At 42.7% G+C, this 21,658-nt stretch overlaps 1 protein-coding gene across 6 annotated transcripts in view; it reads left to right on the forward strand.

Annotated features, from left to right (window-relative positions):
- The window catches only part of aff2 (AF4/FMR2 family, member 2), a 690,205-nt gene that overhangs the window by 425,349 nt on the left and 243,198 nt on the right, over positions 1-21,658 (forward strand). For all 6 annotated transcript variants that reach the window (XM_059976692.1, XM_059976694.1, XM_059976693.1 and 3 more), the window contains one exon: positions 10,809-10,895. In XM_059976692.1, the coding sequence (XP_059832675.1) occupies positions 10,809-10,895 (87 nt within the window). The remainder of the gene's footprint in view (positions 1-10,808; positions 10,896-21,658) is intronic.

Raw genomic sequence — 21,658 nt, forward strand, 5'->3', positions numbered from 1 at the left:
CTGAACACCTGCTCGTTAATGCAAATATCTAATCAGCCCATCATGTGGCAGTGACAGTGCAAAAAAGCATGCATAAGATATGGTCAAGATGTTCAGTTGTTGTTCAGATCAATCAGCAGAATGGAGAAGAAATTATTTCTAAGTGACTTTGAACGTGGAATGGTTGTTGGTGCCAGATGGGGTGGTTTGAGTATCTCAGAAACTGCTGTTCTCCTGGGATTTTCATGCACATGCAGTCTCTAGAGTTTACAGAGAATGGTGTGAGAAAGAAAAAAAAAATCCAGTGAGAGGCAGTTGTGTGAATGAAAACACCTTGTTAATGAGAGAGTTTAGAGGAGACTGGCCGGTGTGTTCAAGCTGACTGGAAGGCGACAGTAACTCAGCTAATTATGTGTTACAACAGTGGTGTGCAGAAGAACACTCCTGAAAACACAACACATCAGACTTAAATGAATGTGCTGCAAGAGCAGAGGACCACACCGAGTTCCATTCCCGTGGCCACTTTATTAGGTAAAGAGTCCACTAAGTGTTTGTGAAGCTTTGGAATGATAAAGTGGTGTATGCTTTAAATTGCATTAGATTAGAGGGAGGGAGTGTTCAAGTGAAGAAGTTTACTGGGCTGTTTTACAGTGCAGTCCATCCAAGTCACAGGCACGTGAGGTTCTCTGTACGTTGGTTTGAATTATATTTCACTGCAGGTACATCAGGTAGTCAAAACTTCCTAATGCATCACTGATACCAATGTGCCCACCATCAAGGACGTATATCCAGAAAGGTATTGGAAAAGGGCCAGTAATATTATGAAGGACCCCACCCACCTCTTTGTCCCACCCCAGTCAGGGAGGAGGCAACATAGCATCCATGCCAGGACCACCAGACTCAAAAATAGGTACTTTCCCCAAGCAGTAAGATTGATCAACACTTCCACCCTCTAATTCCTCCGCTATTTTATTATTTCCTGTCTGTCGCCTTATGTGCAGCCTAGCATCACCTTATGGTTGTACAATCAATTTATGTATATAGAAAGAAGAAGAAAGCCCTTAACTCTGGGTGGAGTCGTTGGGATGCCGTCTTGATGGCATTTTTCTAGCAGGCTTTATTATTTTTACGAGGCCGAGTTACTAGCTCGACACTCAACCCAGCGCGCATGGAAAGCCGGCTGGATTCGAAATCAGGAGCCTTCGCTCCAAAGTCCGGTGCTGATACCACTATGCCACCAGCTGGTTATCTATGTATATAAGCAATCTTAATTATTTACTTTTCCTGATGGCCCAATGGAATTGCCAGAGGGGGTTCCACACGGGTAGGGAGTGAGTGATTTGAAGAAGAGCAGTGATGGGCCTTGGGCTTTTTCCAGCAGCCCAATCATGTTGTGGTTCATTAGCAAGGGCAACCAAAGATAAGGTAAAGACAAGCAGAGCAGCCAGTGTTAGAGTGGGGAGGCTTTAGTACAACAGGCTTGGGCAAGGTAAGTTTATTCTTCATTCTTCATCTGTTGGTGCATAGTTAGTGCTATGAGAATGGTTCCGGGGCTGCTATGCCATGTCCTTTGTGTGAGATGTGAGGATTTCAGGAGACCTTCAGCATCTTGCTGTTGGTGCACTGAGCTGTAGCTTCTCAGTAGACATTTTAAAGAACTGGAGCTGCAGCTCAATAACCTTTGGCAAATGTGGAAAACTGGGGAGGTGATAGGTAGGAGCTACAGGGAGGTATTCACCCATAAGTTGCAGGAGGTGTGTACCTGAGTAACTTCAGAAAAGGAAAAGGAAATGGCCAGACAGTAGAGACAAACACGAGGAAATCTGCAGATGCTAGGAATTCAAGCAACGCACACAAAATGCTGGCGGAACGCAGCAGGCTAGGCAGCATCTATAGGGAGAAGCGCTGTTGACGTTTCGGGCCGAGACCCTCCGTCAGGACTGACTGAAAGGAAAGATAGTAAGAGATTTGAAAGTAGGAGGGGGAGGGGAAAATGCGAAATGATAGGAGAAGACCAGAGGGGTTGGGGTGCAGCTGAGAGCCAGACAGGTGATTGGCAAAAGGGATACAGAGCTAGAGAAGGGAAAGGATCATGGGACGGGAGGCTTAGGGAGAAAGAAAGGGGGAGGGGAGCACCAGAGGGAGATGGAGAACAGGCAGAGTGATGGGCAGAGAGAGAGAAAAAAAACTAAATATATCAGGGATGGGGTAAGAAGGGAAGGGGCATTAACAGAAGTTAGAGAAGTCAATGTTCATGCCATCAGGTTGGAGGTTATCCAGCCGGTACATAAGGTGTTGTTCCTCCAACCCAAGTGTGGCTTTATCTTGACAGTAGAGGAGGCCATGGATAGACATATCAGAATGGGAATGGGACGTGGAATTAAAATGTGTGGCCACTGGGAGATCCTGCTTTCTCTGGCAGACAAGCATAGGTGTTCAGCGAAACGGTCTCCCAGTCTTTTTTTGTTGTTTTCCCCCCCTCCCTTTCTTTTCTTTCTCTGCCCATCACTCTGCCTGTTCTCCATCTCCTTCTGGTGCTCCCCTCCCCCTTTCTTTCTCCCTAGGCCTCCCGTCCCATGATCCTTTCCCTTCTCTAGCTCTGTATCCCTTTTGCCAGTCACCTTTCTGGCTCTCAGCTTCACCCTACCCCCTTCGGTCTTCTCCTGTCATTCTGCATTTTCCCCTCCCCCTCCTACTTTCAAATCTCTTACTATTTTTCCTTTCAGTTAGTCCTGACGAAGGGTCTTGGCCCAAAACGTCAACAGCGCTTCTCCCTATAGATGCTATGTGGCCAGCTGCATTCCACCAGCATTTTGTGTGTGTTGCTTGAATTTCCAGCGTCTGCAGATTTCCTCGTGTTTACCCAGACAGTATGTTGCCACCCAGGTGCCAGGATCAGTGGTGTCATGGACTGGGTCTAAAGGGGGAGGGGAGCAGCCAGAAGTCTTGGCACATATTCATGCCAATGACATAGGTAGGAAAAGGGAGGAAGTCCTGAAGAGAGATTTTATGGAGTAATAGAAAGCTGAAAAGTGAGACTAGGGTAGTAATCTCTGAATTGCTGTCTGTGCCATGTGCCAGTGAGGATAAGAATAGGATGATTTGTCAGATGAATGCAGAGCTGAGGAACTGGTGCAAGGGGCAGTGCTTCAGATTTCTGGATCACTGTGATCTCTTCTGCAGAGGGTATGACCGTTACAAAAGGGACGGGTTCCACCTGAACACTACGGGTCCAATATCCTTGTAGGCAAGTTTGCTAGAGCTGTCAGGGAGGGATTAGTCTAATTTGGCAGGGGAATAGGAACCAATGATAGGGCTGAGGATGGGGCAGTTGGTGTACAAGTGAATGCAGTGTGTAGTGAGACTGTGTGGAAGGACAGGCAGATGATAGGGATAAATTGCAATCTAGGATGGGTTGCTGTGTAACATGGTGATAAAATCAAACAAAGTGATACAGGATACAGGACTGAATGTGTTATATTTGAATGCACGCAGTATATGGAATAAGATGGATGATCTTGTGGTGCAGTTAAAGATTGGCAGGTATAATGTTATGGGGATCATTGAGACATACTGTAGCTGAAAGATGATTATAGTTGGGAACTTAACATCCAAAGACACACATTATATTGAAAAGACAACAGGTAGGTAGAGGGGCTGGCATGGCTCTATTGGTAAAAATGAAATCAAATCCTTAGAAAGAGGTGAGATAGGATTGGAAGATGTAGGATTCTTGTAGGTAGAGTTAAGAAACTACATGGGTAAAAATACCATGATAGGAGTTATATATATGCCCCTGAAAAGTAGCCAGGGTGTGGATTATAAATTACATTGGAAGACAGCAAAGGCATGTAAAAAGGGCAATGTTATGATAGTTGTGACGGATTTCAATATGCAGGTGGATTGGGAAAATCAGGTTGGTGCTGGATCCCAAGAGAGAACATTTGTAGAATGTCTATGAGATGGCTTTTTAGCCTGTGGTTGAACCCGCTAGGGGAGGAATATTCTGGATTGTGTGTTGCGTAATGAACTAGATTTGGTTAGGGAGCTTAAAGTAAAGAAACTCTTAGAAGGCAGTAATCACAATATGATAGATAGAATTCACCTTGAACTTTGAGAGGGAGAAGATAAAGTCAGATGTATCAGTATTACAGTGGAGTACTCCTCAATGCCCAAAGCCTGGACTGACACCTTGCCCTATTGCGCTGTTTATTATTTATTGTAATGCCTGCACTGTTTTTGTGCACTTTATGCAGTCCTGGGTAGGTCTGTAGTCTAGTAGCTTTCTCTGTGTTATTATTTTTACATAGTTCAGTCTAGTTTTTGAACTGTAACACCATGGTCCTGAAAAACGTTGTCTCATTTTTACTATGTACTCTACCAGCAGTTATGGTCAAAATGACAATAAAAGTGACTTGACTTGACTGAAGGGAATTATAGAGGCATGAGAGAGGAGCTGGCCAAAGTCAATTGGAAGGAGACACTAGCAGCAGTGATGGCAGAATAGCAATGGCAGGAGTTTCTGGGAGCAATTGGGAAGTCACAGAATAGATACATCCCAAAGATGAAGTATTCTGATGGCAAACATGGCTGACAAGAGAAGTCAAAGATAGCTTAAAACCAAAAGGAAGGTTTTAAAAACCAATAGAAGGCAACAAAAAACATAAAATGGAAAAGATGGAATATGAAGGTGAGCTAGCCAATAATATCTATGAGGATAGCAGAAGTTTTTTTAATATATAAAGAGTAAAAGAGAGGTGAGAGTAGATATTGAATTGCTGGAAAATGATGCTGGAGTGGTAGTAATGGGTGAACAAAGAAATGGCGGGCAAACTGAATAAGTATTTTGCATCATTCTTCACTGTGGAAGACAATAGTAGAACACTAGAAATGCAAGAGTGTCAGTGGGCAGAATTGAGTCTAGATGCTATTACCAGGAAGAAGTTGCTTGGGAAACCAAATGGTCTGAACGTAGGCAATTGATCTGGACCCCCATACCCCAGTGTTTTGAAAGAGGTAGCTAAAGAGATTGTGGAGGCATTAGTAATGATCTTCTAAGAATCAATAGATTCCAGCCTGGTTCCAGATGGCTGGAAAATTACAAATGTTGCTCCACCCTTCAAGGAGAGGGGGAAGGAGAAGAAAGAAAATTATAGGCCAGTTAGCCTGACTTCGGTGGCTGGGAAGATGTTGGAGTCAATTGTTAAGGATGAGGTCTCAGAGTGCTTGGAGGCACATGATAAAATGGGCCATAGACAGCATGGTTTCCTCAAAGGAAAATCTTGCCCGACACACCTGTTGGAATTCTTTGAGGAAATAACAAGTAGGATAAACAAAGGAGAGTCGGTGGATGTTGTGTAGTTGGATTTTCAGAAGGCTTTCGCCAAGGAGACTGCCTACAAGGTAAGAGCCCATGGTATTACAGGATAGTTACTAGCATGGGTAGATGATTGGCTGATTGGTAGGAGGCAATGACAAGGAATAAAGGAAATCTTTTCTGGTTGGCTGTCGGTGAATTGTAGTGTTCCACAGAGGTCAGAGCTGGGTCCAGTTCTTTTTATATTGTATGTCAACGATTTGGATAACTGAATTGATGGATTTGTGGCCAAGTTTGTAGATGATATGAAGATAGATGGAGGGTCAGGTAGAGCTGAGGAAGTAGAGAGGTTACATAAGGACTCAGACAGATTAGGGAAATGGACGAAGAAATGGGAAATGGAATATAGTGTAAGGAAGTGTATGGTAATGCACTTTGGTAGAAGGAATAAAAGCATAGACGATTTTATAAACACAGAGAAGATTCAAAAATGCAAGATGCAAAGGGGCTTAGGAGTTCTGCAGGATTCCCTAAATGTTAACCTACAGGTTGAGTCGGTGCTGGGGAAGGCAAATGCATAATCAGCATTTATTTTGAGAGGACTGGAATATAAAAGCAAAGATGTAATGCCGAGGTTTTATATTATATTATAAGGCACTGCTGAGGCCTCACTTGGAGCTCTGTTTGCAGATTTGGCCCCTTATCTAACAAGGTATGTGCTGACATTGGAGAGGGCTGTGGAGACAACGTCAGTGGGTGTACTTAAGGTGGAGGTTGATACGTTCTTGATAGTTCAGGGCATGAAAAATTATGGGGAGATGGCGGAAGAATGGGGGTGAGAGGGAAAATGGATCACCCAAGATAAAATTGTGTTAAATTGGAATTTTGCTGTTCTGTCTTATGGTCTGATAGTTTTATATTTATTGTGCTTCTTTAAAATTATTATTGTGCTCTTTATCTTTTGTCGGTTTTTTTGTGTTGCATCAGCTCTGGAGTAACAATTATTTCATTCTCCTTTACACTTGAGTACAGGAAGTGACATTAAACAGTCTTGGATAAAGATGATGGGTAACCCCTCATGGAGGTAAATGGTGGGGCAACCTCAGAAATAAAACATGGCACTAGGTTAATGTTTCTACTCAGGTGGTTTCAAGCTTGCTGGCTGTGATGTGGTCTGCAGAGCTTGCAAAAGGGAAAGTTGAAATCAGGTTCCAGTGGGCCAATGTGACCTTCAGTGATACACAGTTCGCTGACTGTTTTCACTGACATGTGTCTGCAGCAGTGGAAGATGGATTGTAGCTGCCCGATTTGGCCAGTGCCTTTGTTTGTTCAGTGCTGGGATTTTATCCAAGACTGCTTCCCTTCAGTTACAAAGATTTTGTTTAACCCTTTCACGGCAATGTCATGATTTATGCCAATACTTGAAGGCAGATTTGAAGTCAGTCTGGTTTAAAACTCCAGAAGAGGCAGTAATGAATGAGTGGGTTTGTGCTTTTTGTAAATTTTAGACCACCAGGGAACATCTTGGTATGGCAATAAAGAAAAATTCCTCAGCTGCTTAAAAGTAGGCAAGGGTATATCTTTGAGCTGGCTATTTTCACAAACCCGTCAGTTTGCATAAAACTGTTCAGGTTTTTAATTGGATTTTTAAATTTGCTGACTCCCTGAGATTGTGCACAATTTTACCAGCTCTGGTTTTTGTAGGTGCAGAACTGAACAAAGCAACAAGGTTGCCTTCTCCCTTTGAACCTGGGTGACAGAACTATCATCCTCTCACAATATACAAAAACTATAGCCAACATCAGGCGAGCACAAAGAGTCATCGTCTGCAGTCTTCTGTCACTGTAGGACTTGTATGTGTCCAGGACAAAGAATTGGGCTGGAAATACATTGTGGACACTACCCCACTGCAAACTGTCGTTTCAAAAATCTCCCTTCTGGAAAATGCTGTAGGGCTATTAAAACAAAAACTTCACACCATCTTAAAAGTTTCTTTCCCCAGATAGTCAAGCTGATGAGCCATTCTAGTTATCCCCCCACCCCCTCTATCTGTTACCCCCATCAGTGCAGTGCACTGTACATGTTTTAAACCACTTTTTTATAATCCTGCTTACATTGTAAATACTGCTGATATTTATGTGCTTATGCACATTTTATTCCATATCTGTACTTTAATCTTTATCTGTATTTTAATAATTATTTATTCTTTGTAATTGTTTTTTTTGTTGCATGTCACGCCAACACACTGCAGCAAACTCCTAATACATGTAAATGTATATGGCAAATTAAATCAATCCTTAACCCTTAAACCGTGATAACAGGGCAGTCTCCCCATGATGGGGATTGATTCTATTGTGTTTCTCTGTAGTCATTGAGAATACCCGCAGGAAAACAAATTTCAAGAGTTGTATATGATGACATATATGTACGTTGATAATAAATTTGCTTTGAACCTTGAAGGTGGAGTCAGGTAGACACATTGAAGCCCTTTCTCCTTCATCATAACAAACAACAACAAAAAGAATTGGGTTAGATTCCTACTGAGCATAAAAGGAAAGATTATTATTTAGCACCTTCTAAATGTCCCCCAAATGGTTTGCAACCAACAAGTGACAGTTATGTATTACTCTCTGTTAGTAACAGTGCCTCTCAGTAACGGTGTCACTGAAACCATTTTGATGGTATTGGCTGAGAGATAAATTATTCTTCTCATTTCCACGTTACTCCAAGGGATCCTCTCAGTTGTGTAAGCAGGAAACAGACCTGCTACTCCTCCCTTGATCTGAAAAACAGGACTTCCATCATAGCTTGCTGCTTCACAGGAGTGTTAGCCTAGGCCGTGAGCTCCTTAAAGACTTTACTTCTGAATAAAATACCAAAAAAAATACAGCAAAGTGCATTCTTTGGTCAGCAGCCAACACAGTTCGATAATGTGCTTGGGGTAGCTTGCAAATGTTGCCATGCTTCTGGTGCCATCATAGTTTGCCCATAACTGACTAACTCCAACCTTTGGAATGCGGGAGGAAACTGCGGCACCCAGAGGAAACCCACATGGTCACAGGGAGAACGTATACACTCCTTACTCTTAGCTGCTCAAAAGCACGTCCGTGCAGTAACTGAAATGCTCCCACGCACATAGCCTTTGTTGCTGTGCTGCTGAAATTTTCTTTTATATAATGTTAATATAATTTTGAAATTATGTTCATACAATTTAGAAATCTATGCTAATTGTGAAATACCCTGTGATTAATTATGTGATAATGAATATATCTGTAAGTTTTCTAAATAGTAAATGTACCACAACCTTTACTTTGAAACACCTTAGAGCTTCAAAATATTTACATTGTCAGTGTTTCATGATACAACACTGTTACACATTGTAACAATAAACACAGAATGGAAGTCGGAAGCTCATCTTTAAAAAAACATCACTTGCTGAATACCAAAGCGTATTACAAAGAGCAACATTTAAAGTGCCACACACTTTTCAGGTCCCATAAAAACTTCCTGCTCAGAGCAATGATCGATCTGTGCATCTGTGTTTAAAAAAAAACAGAGGGAATTGAACCTAGGTTAAACCGGTGTGCTAACCACTACACTGCCTTGACACTCTTATCCCAGAATGGACCATGAACCTATGAAAGCTGCCAAAGGGAACTGAGGTCAATTGATTTGAGCGCAACCAACAAGTCTCATCTCTGGTCCAATGTCTCAGAATCAAGCAACGTTATCACAGCCAACAGGCAGAGGACCAAAAGTGATGACTAAGTGAATGGGAATCAGAATTGAAATTGATTTGGTAAACAAAAGTACATTGTCATATGTACTGATGTACAGTGAAAAGTTTATCTTGCATGCTGTTCATACGGATTAATTCATTTCAACAGTGTGTTGAGTTAGTACCATAAAACACAGGAACAGAATTAGACCATTCAGCCCATCGAGTCTGCTCCACTACTCAATCATGGCTGATTTATTATCTCTCTTAACCCCACTCTCCTGCCTTCTCTCTGTAACATTTGACACCCCTAATGCTCAAGAACCTATTAACCTTCATTTTAAATGTCCCCAATGACTTGGCCTCCACAGCCATCCATGGCAGTGAATTCCACAGATTCATCACCATCTGGCTAAAGAAATTCCTCCTCATCTCTGTTCTAAGGGAAGTCCTTGTTTATTGAGGCTGTGCCCTCTGATGATAGACTATAGGAAACATCCTCTGCATGTCCACTCTTTTTCAGCCTTTCCGTATTAAATAGGGTTCGACAAGATTCCCCCTCATCCTTCTAAACTCCCTCGAGCACAGGCCCAGAGACAACAAATGCTCCTCAAAAGTTAAGCTTTTGATTCCTGGGATCAATCTTGTAAACCTTCTCTGGACTCTGTCCAATGCCAGTGCAACCTTTCTCTGATAAAGGACCCAAAACTGCTCACGATTCTCCAGCTGCAGTCATCACATCCTTGCCTTTATATTCTCGTCCTCTCAAAATAAATGCTGCGAGGGAAAGCAATAAACTAGTGTAGAATAAAGTGTTCTAGTTTCAGAGTGCAGTCAGGCAATAAGGTGCCAAGATCATAACGAGGTGAGATCAAGGGTCCAAAGGTAAGACATTCCAGTGCATTTACACTGACTGTGTCCTCCCTTAATGCCATTTTATAACACAGATGTATGTGTGTTTTGCCACCCCAATAAAGGAGCTTACATTTCAGGCATTTGAACTTGTGGACTGTGTATTTAAAACTGGAAGCAGAAAGAAATGGTAAAGCCCAAGAGGAACACCAGTAGTATATGTTCATCTCTCATTCTCTACTTATCTTCACACTGTTGAATTTGATATTATAGTGCAGCAATCACCTTTATAGTTTCAGTGCTGTACCTGACAAGTCCTTAAGCCTTTCCAATACTGAGCTTAGCACAGGAAAGCAGTGCCTTTAAGCCAGGCTTCCTTAGGTGTTAGGTGAGTTGATCAAATAGTTGAGAAACATGTTTAATAACACTAAAGAAACGCTGTGACTGAGCTCGGGAAAAAAAAACTGGCTCCTCAGAACAAAGCGATTTTGGTTTTCCGAGACCGCATCTCATTAGCCTCCAGCAACACACAGCAGAGAACTGTGTGCGTTTCGCCCACACATCTAATGGAGCATTGAGTACAGAGTTATCTCATTAATGCAAAATGCCTGTGACAGCTTAGTGTCCCATATCATCAGCACATTTCTAAGAAATAGGATATAGCTTTTAGTTAAATCTTTCTTTTTTTTAATTGCTTTAGTGATTATGTTGTCTTCTTGAAGTATAGGAGTTAAGACTGTAACTCATTGCATGTACAAAATGAACTCAAAAATGTAACGGTAAGATATAGTTTTCCATTTCAATTCATGTCCTCACACTAATATTATGAGGGGTGCTTACGGCAGTGAGATGTTTACTGGAGACTGTTGTAATGGTCGCAGCTTGACACGCTGTGAAATGGGTCACAAATCGATTTGTGAAATTGTTTTCTTTCTGCTGCAGGAGATGACACATTCGTGGCCTCCCCCCTTAACTGCGATACACACACCTGGCAAAGCCGAGACCACCAAGTTCCCGATCCCAAGCAAGGTAGGGCCCTGCCACGGGACAGCTTTTGTCAGGGGTGGGGTTCAATTTAAAAGGAAACTTTTTTTTTGATAAGGCCTGGCTGTTCGAAGCTGAAAATAAAAATCTACCACAGCAATAAGGAGGTTTGATTAAAAAAAACAGCATTTGCCAGAGAGTATCATGCAATGTGCTGCTTAAGGATTCTTAGCTGTTAGGAGTACAAAGTTTAGAAAATTAGGAGTGGATCTTATTACAATGCATAAAATTGAGATTGGTAAACAAGTACATTTAAGTCAGTAAATTGGTTTGTTATTGTCATATATATGGAGGAACAGTGAGAAACTGTTATATATACTGAGGAACAGTGCAGATCAATTCATTACAACAGTGCATTGAGAAAATTCAAGGTAAAACAATATCAGAATGCAGAATGAAGTGTTACAGCCACAGAGAAAGTGCAGTGCAGGTAGACAATAAGGTGCAAGGCTGTAGTAAGTGTGGTGAACTACGTGTGCCTGTCTGGACACACCCCCTGCTGACTGCTCCTGTGGCTCCTCCCACAGGCCCCTGTATAAAGGCGATTCAGGTCTAATCCTCTGCCTCATTCTCCAGGATGTAATATGATGGTCACTCACTGCTGGTTCCTTCTTCAGTCAATAAAAGCCGATATCTCGCCTTACGTCTCAGAGTGAGTTATTGATGGTGCATCAATTTTATTGACTGAAAGTTTTAAAACATGGAAACCGTTTTACGTCCGGAAAGGTTGGATTTGGACCCCCAAGACCCTGACGCAGCTCTTGCTTTTGAACACTGGCTTGCATGCTTCCAATCATACTTGGCGGAGCTTCGTGCGACTGAACCCGCCGTTATGTACAGAATTCTACTCTCGAGGGTCACCCCCAAAGTTTACTCCATTATCCGGGACCTGCCGACCTACGAAGGGGCACTGGACGCCCTCAAAAGACAGTACCTGTGGCCGGTGAACGCCGTTTACGCAAGACATTGTTTAGCTACCTGGCAACAGCGGCCTGGAGAATCGAGCGCCGAGTTTCTCCGAGCACTACAGACGCTCGTCCGAGCTTGTGACTGCAAGACGCTCACGGCAGAACAACATGCGGAGCTGCTAGTGCGAGACGCCTTTGTGACGGGACTGAGGTCAGTGTTCGTGCGCCAGCGGCTGCTGGAACACTCCGATCTTACCTTACACTCGGCGATCAAGACGGCCAATGCTCTGGAAGCTGCGCTGCACTACGCCGACGCTGTCCAGTCGCGCGATTCCCCGCCGGTTCCGTGGACGCTTCAGACCCCGCCACCGCCGGCTCCCGCGAGCGAAATCGCCGCTGCCAGTCGCGATTCCACGAGCTCCCCGAACCCGACCACAGCGGCAGCCCGTCAGAAGCCTGTGCTTTGTTATTTCTGTGGCCATAAAAAACACTCTCGAAAACACTGTCCAGCGCGAGAAGCGACCTGCTCCAGCTGCGGAAAGCGGGGCCATTTCGCCAAGGTCTGTAAGTCTAAACTGCGAGCGGAGTGCAGCGCTGCGGGTGAAACATGGGGGCCGCCATCTTGCATGCCCGGATGTGGGCGGCCATCATTGTCGACGTCAGCATGCCCCGCCCCCGATCCTCGGATGCTGACCGGGTACCCCGGATGTGGGCGGCCATCTTTGTCGGCGTCAGCATGCCCCGCCCCCGACCCTCCGATGCTTACCAGGTACCCCGACGGCGATTCAATTCTGGCCACTGTAACCCTCGACCAAAGCGCCCCACACCAGCTTGCAAGGTCCATGATGGACATCCGGGTGGAGGGGCACAGGACTAGATGCCTGTTTGACACGGGCAGCACTAAGAGTTTCATTCACCCGGATACGGTGCAACGCTGTGGACTCGCAACACGGCCAGTAAGTCAGAAGATCCATTTGGCTTCTGGGTCACATTCCACAGACATCCGGGCGGGTTGTGTAGCGACATTGGTGGTGCAGGCCACAGAATATCGGAACTTTGTGCTACTGGTCATGCCTAATCTGTGCGCACCTGTGCTCTTGGGGCTGGACTTCCAGAGCCATCTCGAAGGTGTGACTATGGTATACGACGGGCCCCTCCCACCACTCACTGTCCGGAATCCTCAGTTCTGCGGGCCTTCATCACTACTGACCACACACACACAGCGACACACACATCCCATCCAACACGACAGCTGCGCTACCGACACCACTTGCAGTCTCTCCACTCTCAAGGTCCCTCCCCCGCTGCTGTTCGCCAACCTGACCCCGACTGTAAACCGGTGCAGTGGTTGCTCAGGGAGGGGATCATTGAGCCAAGCACAAGCCCTTGGAGGGCCCAGGTGGTCGGATGGTGGCCCCACCCCCCCCCCCCTCACGAACTCCTATTCTCTTTTCCCAGGAAGTCTGTCACTAGGACCGCTCTACCAGTTTGGCTGATGTCCCCGGGGCCAGTGCTGCTCCGGAAACATGTGAGGAGCAATAAATACTCCCCGCTGGTCGAGAGGGTTCACCTTCTGCATGCGAACCCCTAGTATGCTTACGTGGTCTTACCTGATGGGCGGGAGGATACGGCCTCCATCCGCGACCTGGCGCCCGCAGGTGCAGCAGACCACTACCCTGAACACTCTCCAGTAACTATGAACCCTGTACCCGAGGTGACACCGCGCTCACCAGGCCCTACATGGACTCCTCATGGCACTTATATACCAGGTGCCTCGCACATGCATGAGCTGGAACCAGCACAACTTCCATCTCCTGTGCAATCACCAATGCCGCCGGCGTCTGTGCAATCACAGCCGGTGCTACGTAGATCGCAGCGACAGATTCGACCACCTGATAGACTTGACCTGTAAGAAACTTTGCCACATGGGGACTCTTTCAAACAAAGGGGGGGGTGAATGTGGTGAACTACGTGTGCCTGTCTGGACACACCCCCTGCTGACTGCTCCTGTGGCTCTTCCCACAGGCCCCTGTATAAAGGCGATTCAGGTCTAATCCTCTGCCTCATTCTCCAGGATGTAATATGATGGTCACTCACTGCTGGTTCCTTCTTCAGTCAATAAAAGCCGATATCTCGCCTTACGTCTCAGAGTGAGTTATTGATGGTGCATCAGTAAGGCAGATTGTGAGGTCAAGTCTGTCTTATCATATTAGGGAACTGGTCAATAACAGTGGTATAGAAACTGTCTTTGAGCCTGGTGGTACATACTTATAGGCATTTTTATGTTTGAACTGGTATCAGGATCAGTGGAATCAGTACTGAGGTACAGTGAAATGCTTGTCTTGCATATTTTCTGTGCAGATTTGTTCATTCATTCATTGAGATACAGCACGGAATTGGCCCTTCCAGCCCTTTGAGCTGTGCCGCCCCGTATTCCCCCGATTTAATCCCAGCCTAATCACGAGACAATTTACTATGACCAATTCACCTACCGACATGTACGTCTTTGGATTGTGGGAGGAAACCGGAGCACCTGGAGGAAACCCACGGAGTCACAGAGAGAACGTACAAACTCCTTACAGGCAGCAGCAGGCATTGAACCTGGGTCTCCTGTACTGTAAGGCATTGTGCTAACCACTACGCTACCATGCTACCTATTAGTTCATTAGATTAAGCTCATAGATTAGTTCAGTACAGATAAAGATTTTAAAGATTAGCTTTGTCTTTCTTCTTTTTCAATCTTTTTATTAAATTTCATATATAAAAAAAAACAACACATAATAATGAATAGATTACAGATTCAATAAACTTGAGATTACATTAGTAATAGGATAATAATATCCTATTAAAACATCCATCAACAAAAGGTACATAAATCAATCAAGTCTATATAAATATATATGAAAAAAAAACAAAAATAATCATCAAAAAAAGAAAAAAAAATTGAGATTATATATGAGAAAAAATATATATTAAAAAAAATACTAAACTATAACTAACATGGGCAATAATAGTACTTTATAAATATATGAAGGTGCCAAGAAAAGAACTCCGGAACTCCATACCTGAACAAGGATAAGTAGAGAAAAGGATCTGAAATAGGCCAAATTAATTCATATGAAAGTGTCGAATAAATGGTCCCCAGGTTTCTTCAAATTTAATTGAAGAATCAAAGATAGTGCTTCTGATTTTTTCCAAACTCAAATAAGAAATAGTTTGGGAGAACCACTGAAATATAGTAGGAGGATTTACTTCTTTCCAGTTTTGTAATATAGACCTTCTGGCCATTAATGTTACAAAGGCAATCATTCGTCTGATTGAAGGGGAAAGCTGATTGCCATCTTCATTTGGTATACCGAAAATTGCAGTAATAAAATGGGGTTGTAAATCGATATTCCATACTGAGGAAATGACATCAAAAATGTCCTTCCAATAGTTATGTAAAGTGGGACATGTCCAAAACATGTGAGTCAATGAAGCCACTTCTAAGTGACATCTGTCACATTGAGGATTAATATGCGAATAAAATCGGGCAAGCTTATCTTTAGACATATAAGCTCTATGTACAATTTTAAATTGTATTAAAGCATGTTTAGCACAAATAGAGGAGGAATTAACCATTTGTAAAATTTTTTCCCATTTATCTGTTGATATATTACATCGAAGTTCTTTTTCCCATTCGTGTCTAATTCTATCCGATATTTCTGGCTGTATCTTCATAATCATGTTATAAATAAAAGCTACTAATCCCTTCTGACAAGGATTAAAAGTAAAAATCAAATCTGAAAAATCCGATGGAGTTGAATTAGGAAAAGATGGAAGAATTTTATGTAAGAAATTTCTAATTTGTAAGTATCTAAAAAAATTAGATTTAGGTAATTCAAATTTGTTGGATAGTTGATCAAAAGACATCAAAGTACCTTCAAAAAAAAGATCACGAAAACATTTTATACCTTTCCTTTTCCATATACTAAAAGCTTGATCTGTCAATGAAGGTTTAAAAAAAAAATTACATAAAATAGGGCTGTCCAGAGCAAAGTTTTTCAGATTAAAAAATTTGCGAAATTGAAACCAAATTCGTAGTGTATGTTTAACAACAGGGTTAGATATCTGTTTATTGAATTTGGCTAAATCAATAGGAAGAAAAGAACCAAGAACGGAAAATATAGAATATCCCTTAACCTCACTACATTCCAAATTTACCCACTGTGGGCACACAGGTGAATCCAAATCTAGTTTCCAGTACATTAGGTTACGAATATTATTCGCCCAATAATAAAATCTAAAGTTAGGTAAAGCTAGACCACCATCTTTTTTAGACTTTTGTAATTGCCTTTTGCTTAACCTAGGATTTTTATTTTGCCACACAAATGAGGAAATTTTTGAATCAATATTATCAAAAAAAGATTTAGGAATAAAACTTGGTAAAGCTTGGAATAAATATAAAAATTTCGGTAAAATCATCATTTTAATAGCATTAATCCGACCAACTAATGATAAAAATAAGGGAAACCATCTTGTAGTAAGTTGCTGAATTTGATGAAGCATAGGTAAAAAATTCAGTCCAAATAAATCTTTATATTTCTTGGTGATTTTTATACCTAAATAGATAAAGTTATCAGTAACAACTTTAAATGGCATCCTATCACTCAATAAAGTTTGCGCGTTTAAAGGGAATAACTCACTCTTATCTAAGTTTAACTTATAACCAGAAAAGCTACCGAATTGAGCCAACAAGGATAAAATAGCAGGAATAGACCTACTAGGATTAGAAATATATAACAACAAATCATCAGCATAAAGCGATAATTTGTATAACTTCTCATTACGGGTAATACCAAAAATATTAGGAGACTCACGAATAGCAATAGCTAAAGGTTCTAATGCAATATTAAATAATAAAGGACTTAAAGGACAACCTTGTCTCGTACCACGAGATAATTGAAAAAAAGAGGATCTATAATTATTTGTAAGAACAGAAGCAACAGGTTTATAATATATTAATTTAATCCATGATATAAAATTAGGACTAAAATTAAAGTTTCTCAATGCATTAAATAAATATGTCCATTCAACTCTATCAAAGGCTTTTTCAGCATCTAATGAGATAACACATTCTGGGGTTGTAGGTGAAGCTTTGTCACATGCACATCGAAACGTACAGTGAAACGGATCATTTGCGTCAATGACTAACGCAGTACAAGGATTTGCTGTGGGCAGCCTGCAAGTGTTGCCATGCTTCCAGTGTCAACATAGTATGCCCACAACTTACTACTATGTGCATCTTTGGAATGTAGGAAGAAACCACAGCACCAAGAGGAAACCCACGCAATTATGGGGAGAAGTTACAAAAACTCCTTCCATATAGCGGTGGGAATTGATAGCCCCAATTGCTGGCCCTGTAAAGCATTACTCTAACTGCATTACAATAATCCATTGAGGTAGATAGAACAAGGTAAAGCAAATAGCAATGCTGAATAAAGTGTGCAACAGTTACGGTGTGCAAGGTAATTTGTAAAAACACAGAATTAAGATTTAAAAGAGTAGAACCATCACAGTAGCCTCCAACTAGCATGAATATCGATTTCTAATTCCAGTGAACAATTTTTCTCCATACCTTCCTCTGTTCCCCACTCTGACCTTTTACCTCTTCCCACCTAGCTATTACTTCCCCCTGGGTCCCCTCCTCTTTTCCCTCCTCCTATGGTCCACTCTCTTCTGCTATCAGATCCCTTCTTTTCCAGCCCTTGAACTTTCCCATCTACCTGGCTTCACCTATCACCTTCCCCTCTCCCCACCTTTTTATTCTGGCCTCTTCCCCTTTCTTTCTCACTCCTGAAGAACGGTTTTGTCCTGAAACATCGATTACCTATTCATTTCCATAGATGCTGCCTGACCTGCTGAGTTCCTCCAGCATTTTGTGTGTGTTTCTCTGTATCAGTAGTGAAAACATCTTGTTCAATCCCAGCTAAGGCAGACTGGGGCAGAAATTGCCCCTCGTTTATGAGTATTGAGCAGGTGGTGTGTCTGCTCTGCCCGGTTTCAGTAATCAGTAGAGCTAGAAGAGAGGAGCTCAGCAGGTCAGGCAGCATCTATGGAAAAGAGTGCAGTCAACATTTCAGGCCGAGACCCTTCAACAGGGCCTACATTAAATTGGTCATTGTAAATTGTCCTGTGAGTAGGCTAGTGTGAAATAAGTGGGTTGCTGGCCAGCATGGCTCATTGTGTAGGAAGGGCTCATTCTGCACTGTATCTCTAAATAAAATTTAAAAAGTACAATAATCTCATGCAAATAGAGGAATATATTTGAAGAAGCTTCACCCCCAGCGCAGCAGCTAAAGTAAGACATTACAGCACGAGTGACTGAGGATGAATTCCTGACACTGTCTGTAAGGAGATTGTACATTCTCTGTGTGACAGCATGGATTTTCTCCAGGTTCACGGTTTCCCCCTACAGTCCTAAGACATACACAGTGGGCATTTTATTAGCTACACCAACTTTTTAATGCAAATATCTAAACAGCCAATCACGTGGCAGCAACTCAATGCATAAAAGCATGCAGACTTGGTCAAAAGGTTCAATTGTTGTGCAGACCAAACATCAGAATGGGGAAGAAAAATTAATCTAAGTGACTTTGATCATGAAATGGTTGTTCATGCCACATTAGGTGGTTTGAGTATCTCAGAAACTGTTGATTTGCTGGGATTTTCATGCACAACAGTCTCTAGAGTTTACAGAGAAGGATGAAAAAAAAACATTCATTGAGAGGCAGTTCTGTGGGCAAAAATGCCCTGTTAATGAGAGAAGTCGGAGGAGAATGGCCAGCATGGTTCAAGCTGACAAGAAGGCAACAGTAGCTCAAATGACCTCACGTTACAATATTGTTGTGCAGAAGAGCGTCTCTGACTGCACAATATGTTGAACCTTGAAATGGATGGAGTACGTCAGCTGAAGGCCACACACATATACTCAGTGGCCACTTTATTAGTTGTATGTGTCATTAAGGATTAACTTTTGTGGCCATGTTGTGTTGGTGCTGGGAGAATTAGGTAGAGCAGACAGTCTGTATCTTTCTCCCAGAGGGGACGTGTGAGGATTTTTTTCATTACACAGGACAGGTAGATGGAACACACAGCTAGGGTGGTATTGAGTGGAGATATGTGTCCCCAACACATTTCACTGTCTGTTTTATGGCCACCTCTACTACCGGGATAAGGCCATTCTGGTTGGAGGAGCAATACCTCATATTCCGCCTGGATAGCCTCCAGCTTGATGGCATGAACATCATTTTCTTAAATTCTGATAATGTTTCCCCCTCCCTTTCCTTCTTCCATTCCCCACTCTTACTCCATACTTACTCCTTCTGCTTACCTGCCTATCACCTCCCATGGTGTCCCTCCCCTTTCCCCTTCTTTCGTGGTCCACTCTCTTCTCCTATCAGATTCGTTCTTCAGTAGCCCTTTACTTTTTCCACTAATCACCTCCCAGCTTCTTACTTCATCCACCCTCCTCCACCCACCTGGCTTCACCTATCACCTTCTAGCTTGTACTCGTTCCCCTCCCACCATCTGCTTACTCTGTCTTCTTCTCCCTTCCTTTCCAGCTCTCATGAAGGGTCTTGGCCTGAAACATCGACCGTTTAATAGATGCTGGCTGACCTACTGAGTTCCTCCAGCATTTTGAATGCAGTACTCACTGTATGCTTTTGATATATATGCGACAGATAAAGCTAATCTTCAATCTTTAAAATGATGTTAGTTCCTTTGTCAAGTGGAATAATGAAGGCAGAAGAAGATAGACTTTTTGTTCTTGTTGGGTGTACTGTATGTAGAAACGAAAATGCAGCAAAGGTAGGAAATTGGAATTCTGGTCCAGAGCACTGAGACCTCACAGATACACAGAGCACGCTGGAGGGTTGGCTGCCATCCACATTGCATCTTATGTAGTTGCGCTGTGGCTGGTGATTTAACTGCATAGTCACGGCACCCCAGGTAACTCGTTGTATCTGTAATGCTTTAGATTGAAAGAAAGAGTTGCATTAATAACTCATTTCATAACCCCATGCTGCCCTGGAGCAACTTTACAGTCAATAAACCACCTCTTAAAGTGCAGTGGCTGATGTAATGTGGGAAATTTGGCAGCCATTTTTCCCATAGCATCCTCCAGAAACAGCAATCAGACGAGGCATCAGTACAACCTACTTCCACTGATATTGTTTGAGGAGTAAATATTGGTCAGGTCACAACAAAGAGTGCCCTTGCCCTTTATAATGGGTTTGTTTATATCCACTTGATGGCAGATACAGGACCTTATGTTGACATCCTTCTGAATCATAGCAGCTCCATTCACTTGGTGCTGTACAGATGTACCAAATACAGCGCATTACCCATTTAGCCACGGTGAGTGTCTCTTGGCTTGGCTAAGATTTGATATAAACATATCTTTGTACGTTATGAAATGATGAATTTTCCTCCAGCGTTTTCTCCTTTGCCAAACCCCTTGGTGTTTTATCATCAAGCAGGAACATTGGAAGATAAAGAAAGATTAGTTTTATTTGTCACACAAACATCAAACCAGATAGTGAAATGCATTGTTTGCATCAGTGACTCACAAAGTTCAGGGATATGCTGGGGCCAGCCCGCAAGCGTCACCATGCTTCGGTGCCAACGTAGCATGCCCAGAACATACCAGGACAGCACCTCTTTGGAATATGGGAGGAAACCAGAGCACCTGGAGGAAACCTATGTTTTCATGCGGAAAACATACAAACTTTTTACAGACAGTGATGGGAACTCAACCCCAATCAGAGATGCTGTAAAGCTTTGTGCAAGCTGTTACTCTGCCATGCCCTGGCATAGGTATGCAATCATCTGATGAGGGCTACTATGTGTCATCTTTCCCTTCCGGGCAGTTTCATGGTCATGTCTTTCCATTCTTTGAACAGCATCAAGGAACAAGGATCAACTTTATTCACCACATATATTTATGCATATTAGGATTTGCTGTGGTGTGTTGACAGGACATGCAACCAGAAACAATGTTCAACCATTGTAAATAATAAATAATTATACAAAGTAAGTTAGAGATTAAAGTATGGATATTGAATATAATGTGCATAAATATGTGAATAAATGTCAGCACATATTTCCATTGTAAATAGCATTATAGAAAATGGCTAAAGGTGTTTCCAGTGCAGTGCTAAGGTAGTAGAGGGGGTTGTGGTGGCTAAATAGAAAGGTTGATCAGATTAACTGCCTGGGGGAAGAAACTTTTAAAATTACATGAAGTATTTTACGCAGCGGTAAGTTTTCTATGCAGAGAGTGGTGAGTGCATGGAATGGGCTGCTGGCGGCGGTGGTGAAGGCGGAAATGATAGGGTCTTTAAGAGACTTCTGGATGGCTACGTGCTTAGAAGAATACAGGGCTATAGATAAAGCTTAGGTAGTTGTAAGGTAGGGACGTGTTCGGCACAGCTTTGTGGGCTGAAGGGCTTGTATTGTGCTGTATGTTTTCTGTGTTTCTATTTTTAATAGCCCTAAGGAAGCTTTTGGAAAAGGCAGTTTGCTGGGTGGATATGGTTCACTTTTCCTGCCCACTTTCTTGTCTTGGATACGTGCAATTCATTTAGTGATGGTAAACGACAGCCAGTGGCCTTTTCAGCTGTCTGGACAGCATCGCACTGAGATCGATGTGTTTGAGGACTTCACAAGAGCAACCACAGCTTACAGCAGATGGTACAGTTCACACAGTGAACGGTCAGGCACAGAGGAGTGCGGTGGACCAAAAGGATCTGTAAATGCAGGTCCATAATTCATCGAAAGTGGCGTCACAGGTCGATG

Source organism: Hypanus sabinus, chromosome 8 (assembly GCF_030144855.1).
Source record: "Hypanus sabinus isolate sHypSab1 chromosome 8, sHypSab1.hap1, whole genome shotgun sequence".
In the NCBI taxonomy this organism is placed as follows: domain Eukaryota; kingdom Metazoa; phylum Chordata; class Chondrichthyes; order Myliobatiformes; family Dasyatidae; genus Hypanus; species Hypanus sabinus.